General features: G+C 39.6%; 1 protein-coding gene across 1 annotated transcript; it reads left to right on the top strand.

Annotated features, from left to right (window-relative positions):
- The first annotated feature begins 3664 nt into the window (after window positions 1-3664).
- LOC109971041 (gastric intrinsic factor-like) lies at window positions 3665-5346 on the top strand. The gene is made up of 4 exons (XM_020619060.1): window positions 3665-4029; window positions 4138-4279; window positions 4988-5124; window positions 5208-5346. Exons 1-4 carry the CDS (start codon window positions 3960-3962, stop codon window positions 5267-5269), a joined length of 411 nt encoding a protein of 136 aa, XP_020474716.1. The 5' UTR covers window positions 3665-3959; the 3' UTR covers window positions 5270-5346.
- The last annotated feature ends 1688 nt before the right edge of the window (window positions 5347-7034 follow it).

Raw genomic sequence — 7034 nt, 5'->3', positions numbered from 1 at the left:
CCAAGAGCCGGGGTCTGTCGGAGGTTTCTTCCGTTAAAGGGAGTTTTTCCTCCCCACTGTCGCCAAGTGCTTGCTCAAGGGGGGTTTGTTGGGTTTTCCCTATGTAATAATATTGATAACAGTAAGGTCTAGACCTTACTTTGTAAAGTGTCCTGAGATGACTTTTGTTGTGATTTGGCGCTATACAAATAAAATTTGATTTGATTTGATACATGTGATATTGTATCATTTTGTTTTTGTAAAGCAGTTAGTTTCTGTATTATAATAATATACAAACAGAACTATTCCAGTGTTAGTAATAAAATGTTTTGCTCTCCATAATGTTGGAATCTGCATTGATTTATTTTTGATTTTTTGATATAACTTTTTGTTAATCTTTTTCAAAAATAAGATTTCATCAGTGTTATAAATACTGTTCAACAATACAACCAGAAAGATCTGTGCATGCCTGAACATAGGCATGCACAGATTAGAATATCCAACAGAAAGATGATTGCTGTATGGGGGCGTTATCTTATGAAAGTAAAGCATTGTATTGTGTTACCTTTAATGGGATTAACTGTTCATTTAGCAAGATAATGGACTGTGTCACTGATCAACCAGACAAGGACATGTGGACTGATCATTGGCTGCACCCTGGATATGAAATTTGAAAGGAAGCGTGGTTTTGGGTTAGCATCTTGGACAGAACAGAGGCATCTTTAATTAGAGGATCTTTAATTTTTGTATTTTAATTTAGCTTTCTTGTATCCCAGATAACTGATATTTTACTTTATTAAAGAGCCCATTACATGCTTTTCTGTTTTCTGACCTATCTACAATGTTACAATGGTCAATTATAAACATGACTGAAAGCTCAAAAAATGAGCTGTACCTATGTTGTACTTCCGTGCAGAAGCAATTTGGTTTATATAAACTCTCACAAACTCTCACAAATGAGACTTTTTTCCTGCTTAACAGTTCACGGATTTCCCTGACCGGTGATAATCTCTGGAATTTTTCAACTGTGTGCGGTTTTGTGGATATATTTTACCTCCTGCTGCTCTGTGACCACAGGATGTGGAGAAAAATACAGAGCCTGAGGTTACTGCATGTCCAGGAATGTTCCTGTACAGGGACTCGCTGTTTTACCTGACTGGGTCTAACCTACAACCAAGCAGCCAGAGAAGCCCCCTGGGGTGGTGAATGATCAGCTCATCAGCTCGGGATTCCCCCAGAGCACAGTGTCTGTTTGTTTTTACTGCTTGAGGCCAGTGTGTCTGCTGCATGTGATGTGTTGGCGAGAGGATTCTAACCAGCTATGATGTTATTGTTGGTGCAAGGCTACCTGTTGGAATTGTAATTTCACTGCTTTGGGAATGTCACTGCCTGTAACTCAAGGGATTTGTGGTGGAAGATGCAGCGACCACTAGTTGGATTTACTGACCTTAAAGTTTCCACTACTCGGTGGGATGTAACAGTAACCAACACACACTGTATGTCTGTTAATGCGTTGTTTCTGTAGAGAATTGTTGCAAGGCTGGGAAAGTTGCTATGTCAGCATTATGCCAGTTAAAATATGGGATTTCTCATTTACCCACTTTGTTTAGAGTGTTACACATCTCTTTTCATCGGTATATGTATTGTTGTTTACCTGTCTATGGAGGAGAAATTCATATTAACGCTCTTGCGGCTCATTGTGCTGTCCACTTTTTGACATGTTCAAGCCATCTTCTATATTCTGGCTTGAACATGTCAGGTAGGATTTGAGGTATTTGTCATTGTCAAAAACAGCTTATTTGTCAAAGTGTTTTGTTTATGCGTTGTCCTGGCTTCCTGACCAGTCTTGTGTCGAAATCTGTCCCCCCACTGAGATGTGTGAAACAGATTAAGACATAACACCAGCAGCAGAAGTTGTGCACGTTCACAAACTGTCCTCTCATTTTCAGCAGTAGGCTCTCGGGTTTTATTGTTCAGAAAAAATTTCAGACTATTTGGAGTCATGATGGGTGCAAAGCTAATCTAGAGGTACCCAAGAATAAACATGAAATGGCTGGAAATGAGCATGTCATGGGATCTTTAAGGAATAATTCCATTGTGTTTGCTCTGTCTTCTATTCAGGCACAATGGAAAGAAAAGAAAGAGTATAACCTGTCTAAAATTGCAGTGATAGTAAGTCACCTATTTCTCAGTGGCTTTTAAGAATCAGCCTGCTGTCCCATGCCAGTGATGTCATGACAAACAGATGCAACTTGTGGGCCCTGACTACCAACCTGGGGTCCTGGTACAGCAGCACTATTTAGGATAAAAAGGCTTCGCAGTTCAGTCCAGATAATCTTTGTAGTTAATTTATACCCAAATGACACCTTTTTCTTTCCTAATACCAGTAATCCACCTTCTTTGTAGCTAACTGTCTTTAAAAATGAACTTTTCTTTTACAGTATGTATATGATTCCCCTGACAGTGTTTGTGCTGCAGCAGAGTGCCTCTGTAAGCTGGTTGGACTGCCAGTGGCAAGTCTGTTGGCAGCTCTGTGTGTGGGTGTACATAGCACAGGCCACTAGAGAGCAGCAGAGCCCATTTCTGGGCTGAGCTGGATCACTGCTGTCTCTTTGTTGATGTTGCTCATTTTTAAACTCCACTCCCATCTTCCAGGGCATGACATAAACACAAGTCTGTATTGTTGTCTGCTTGTCTTCCATCCATCCACCCATTCAAATAATGTCAAGTAGTTCAGTATTCTTGTGCCCAGCATCCGTCCTGAATTATGCAAAGCAAAGAATAAAATGTAGTCCCTTTAACTCCTCAAACTTGGCATGATGGAAGATGTAGTCCACAGCTGTTTATTACATCTTCTGTTTTCCGTTTTTATTCCCATATTGCCTGGATCTGCCATCAAGGCTTTTTAAAGTTCATAAATTAACAAGAGTTCCCCTCTCTGAAAGTCATCATGTCATGTTGCAACCACATATTGAAGGTAATTCCAGTTGGCTGTTTCTAAAAATTTCATATTTCATCTTGCGTATGCAAAAAACATCTGTCCCTAGACAAAGTATATGTGTGTTAAAGGTAGGGCTGGCAATCCTGGAAAAACCAGCAAGAGGAAGCTCAATTTTGAAAGTAGCCAACTAAAGAAATCCCACCCTTTTGTTCTGACTTCCCTGCATTGCGCACTGCCTGACTACTAATTACAGATTTCAGGAAAATAACAAATGCCATAGGTGTTGTTAGATCCCTTTTACTGGAGCACGTGCCCCAGTAAAAATCACGTTTGGATTTTAACAAGCTCCTACATTTGGCAGTGAGTTCATTTACATCGATAATAACAGGAAAATACAACAGCAAATCAGAAGAAGTTGGGACAGAATGTAAAATTGAAATTAAAACCGAAAATAGTGTAAACTGTCGGTGTCCTGTATTACATTGAAAACAATACAGCAGCACATTATTTGATGTGATACATCATCAAATTTATTCTTTGTTCAAAATAAACTCACTTCAATTCTGATACTGCAACACATTCCAAAAAAAAAGTTGGGACAGTAAAGCATTTACCACGGCTCACTGCATCAACTATAAATCCATAGTTCCCACAGAGGTGCAATGATACACATTATACAATAGTTGTCTTTCCAACAGTAGAATGTGTTTTGAATGTCCACAGGGTTCAATGTAATGTCCTGGAGGTCTAATGAGACCCCAGCTGGTACAAAAAAAAAAAAGAAGAAAACGAGGGAAAATGACACTTAGCAATAATCTGTGCATCAGTACACCTTAAGGGAGAGATGGAGGAGTGTGTTTGAATGTTTGAATCAAAATGTCATAACAGAAATTCAAGGTGACATTCAGGCTGGCTCTGTGTAAAACATTAACAGATATTACAAAATTAAATCAACAAAGTTCGGCCCAGTCATTTTGTAAACAGTGATAACTGGAGTATAAGTAAGTTTGCAGTCAGCTAAGTTTGTTATCCGACAGCCATGGCGATGATGCCCGTTCTCCTCTCTGCAGCCATTCTGCTGCTGCTGCTGCCTGGGACTCTGACGGGATGTAAGCTTCTGAAGCATTCATACAGTTTCATTTCAAATGATTGTTATTGAATATTCAAAAATCTCCTTACCAGTGCTTCCTCTGCTGTTTTTGTCATCTATCATTCAGCTGGTACACTATCTCCCTTGGATGTGGTGGTGGAGAACAGCTTAACAGACGCCCCTCTGTTGAACTACACCACTCATGTGGCTTACAGAGGGATCCTACTGGGTGCATTGAAGAGACTGGTGGACTCCAATGCAAGTTTTAAGTAAGATCATAATATCAGCTGTCACCTGTGTGGGTGTGCAACATGAAAACAACTATATCTTTATTTGTAACATTTTCTAAGTAGATAAACATACTACTGTGCAATAGTATTTCAAGTCCTAGGCATATAACACAAAATACTTCAAAGGACCTGCAAATGATGTGTGCATCTCTGAAATACACACTTTTTTGTACAGTTGATTTAGCTTGATTTCATTGCTGGTGATTTCAAGTCTGGATTTTTCAGCTACAGTAGCTTAAAAGCAACTGTTGCTCATTCACAGTTTTCAGATGCAAATTACAATGCATTATTATCCAAGTCCAAGTTTGTTGTCATTTCAACACATATGGAAAATAAAATGTTTTCTCATGGATCACAGTACATGCCTGCATATGATCAGTACTCAGCCAGGCATATCAGTGCTGATCATGGTTTCAGCTCTTTACAGTTGGTTAGTTTTTCTCTCTGCATACTTTTGCCTTTATTTCATACTAAGGGCAGACTGTCCTCTGTCCGCATTCCAAGAACCCATTTAGCTGCATAAGAATTACAGTAAATAATAAAAAGATGTTTGTCTTATTAGTTAAGCCAAGTTTGAAGAGCAGGGCCCTGGTGACAATCACCCAAATGCATCAATGATTGTTCATTGTGAGTGGAGCTGTTAACCAGTTCAAAGAAATGTATTTGCTCTTCTGTTTGGTCCTGCAGCTTCACCTACACAGAGAATCTGAACTATGGCCCATACCTGGAGAGTGTGAATGATGTAGCTGGAAATGATGAAGAACACACATACTGGCAGCTGCTGGTCCAGAGTGCAGATGGCAAAATCACAGCGCCTGATGTTGGTAGGTCCACTACTAGATTCCTGTTGATCACTCTTTTTTATTGTAAATCTGATTATAACACACTCTATGAATCTGGTTTATAGGTATTGGATGTTACATTCCCAGTGCAAATGAGAAGATCATTCTGAAATTCACAAAGTGGTGATGATTCAGCAACTAATATTGAGTTGAACTTCCTGAGTGGAACAACCAATGTAGAATTGGCTGTATGACACTAAAATAAATGGGCAATATAAAAAAATGTGTGTTTAATGTTGAGTACTATTAATATTCAATTGAATCCAGTTTTATTTGCATATCGCCAAATCATGACAAAAGGCATGTCAGGACACTTTACAAAGTAAGATCTAGACCAGCCCTTCTCAACCAGTGGTCTGTGGCCCTCTGGTGGGCCTCAAAGCGGCCCCTTATGGGCGTTGTATTTCATGTTTTTTTCTCATTTTTTTGGAAAGGTTGTCCTCGCAAATTATTTTGCAATCAAAAGTGGGCCTTAAAAGTTACAAAAGGTTGAGAACCCCTGGTCTAGACCTTGCTATTATCATTATAGAGGAAAATCCCACCAAATCCCCCTTGAGCAGCACTTGGCGACAGTGGGGAGGAAAAACTGCCTTTAACAGAAGAAACCTCCAACAACCTGGCTCTTGGTGGGTGGCCTTCTGCCTTGACTGGTTGGGGTGATAAAGGAGAGAGAAAAGCAACAAAGACACAACAAACACACTGGGAGTTGGTTCCATAGGAGAGGAGCTTGATAGCTAAAGGCTCCCATTCTACTGTGGACTCTAGGAACCACAAGTAAACCTACACTCTGAGAGCGAAGTGCTCTGTTAGGATGATAAGGCTCTACAAGGTCTTTAAGATACGATATGAATATCCAAATAAGATATAATTGATTTTAAATGGTCTTATACTTGTGTAGTGTGTTTCAATGCATTGCAGCACACTCAAAACGCTTTCACACTACTTGGCCATTTACCCATTCACACTCACAAACGCTCACACATTCACACGCCGGTGTTATCACATGGAACAACTGGGGGTTCAGTGTCTTGCTCAAGGACACTGTGACACGTTGACTGGACACGCCGGGAATCGAACTGAAACGATGCAGAAACTGATGGCTGTCCTCAGGAACTGGAGCCTGGCAAAGCTACATCACCCACTTTATATACTGTACACCTACAGCTGCTTTTATGGGATCCATTCAAGGTTTATATTTTGTCAGCAGGACAACATGAACTAATAGGATAAAGGATAATCACCTTTACTGGCCAAGTATGTTACACACAAGGAATTAGTTTCCGGTACAGAACCTTTTAGGTTTAACAGATTAACTGAGATCAGCAAAAAAAAAAAAAAAAAAAAAAAAATCAAGCTTGGGGAGGCTAAAGTGTGTACAGTAGTGTATATGATCACATAGATCCAAGGCTTAATTCTACTCTCTCATGTAGTAACATCATATCACAAAATGTGATATAAGTAACACTTTACACTGTATATGGGAGGTTTTTCTGCTGCTGCTGCTATATAGACAGAGAAGAAAGTTGAAATAGAGGGGTATAGATTAATGAGCCTTGCTTATCTGATGTTTATCATGTAAACAGGCAGAGTACTGAGATCTAACCATGTGTGTGTGGTCAAGGTAGGGTAAACACAGCAAATGGTTGTGCATAATGGTTCTGCACTCACATGACACTTTTCAAATCAGAATCTGCTGATTTATTAACCTGTGTCCTGATGTCTTCATCTGCTGGGGAGTGTTTGATTGAAATAGAGCATTTACATTTTAAGCATTATTCAGTTATTTCTGTGTTTTGCTGTAACAACTTAGTTTGCTCTTGTTGATAAAGTAACCAAAGTGTCAGCAGAGTGATGTTGCTTCAGAAACTCACGTGGCTGTGTGACGTCTGTTC

This window comes from Monopterus albus, unplaced genomic scaffold, assembly GCF_001952655.1.
Source record: "Monopterus albus unplaced genomic scaffold, M_albus_1.0 scaffold214.1, whole genome shotgun sequence".
Lineage (NCBI taxonomy): Eukaryota > Metazoa > Chordata > Actinopteri > Synbranchiformes > Synbranchidae > Monopterus > Monopterus albus.
This window is presented reverse-complemented; position numbering and strand designations above follow the sequence as displayed.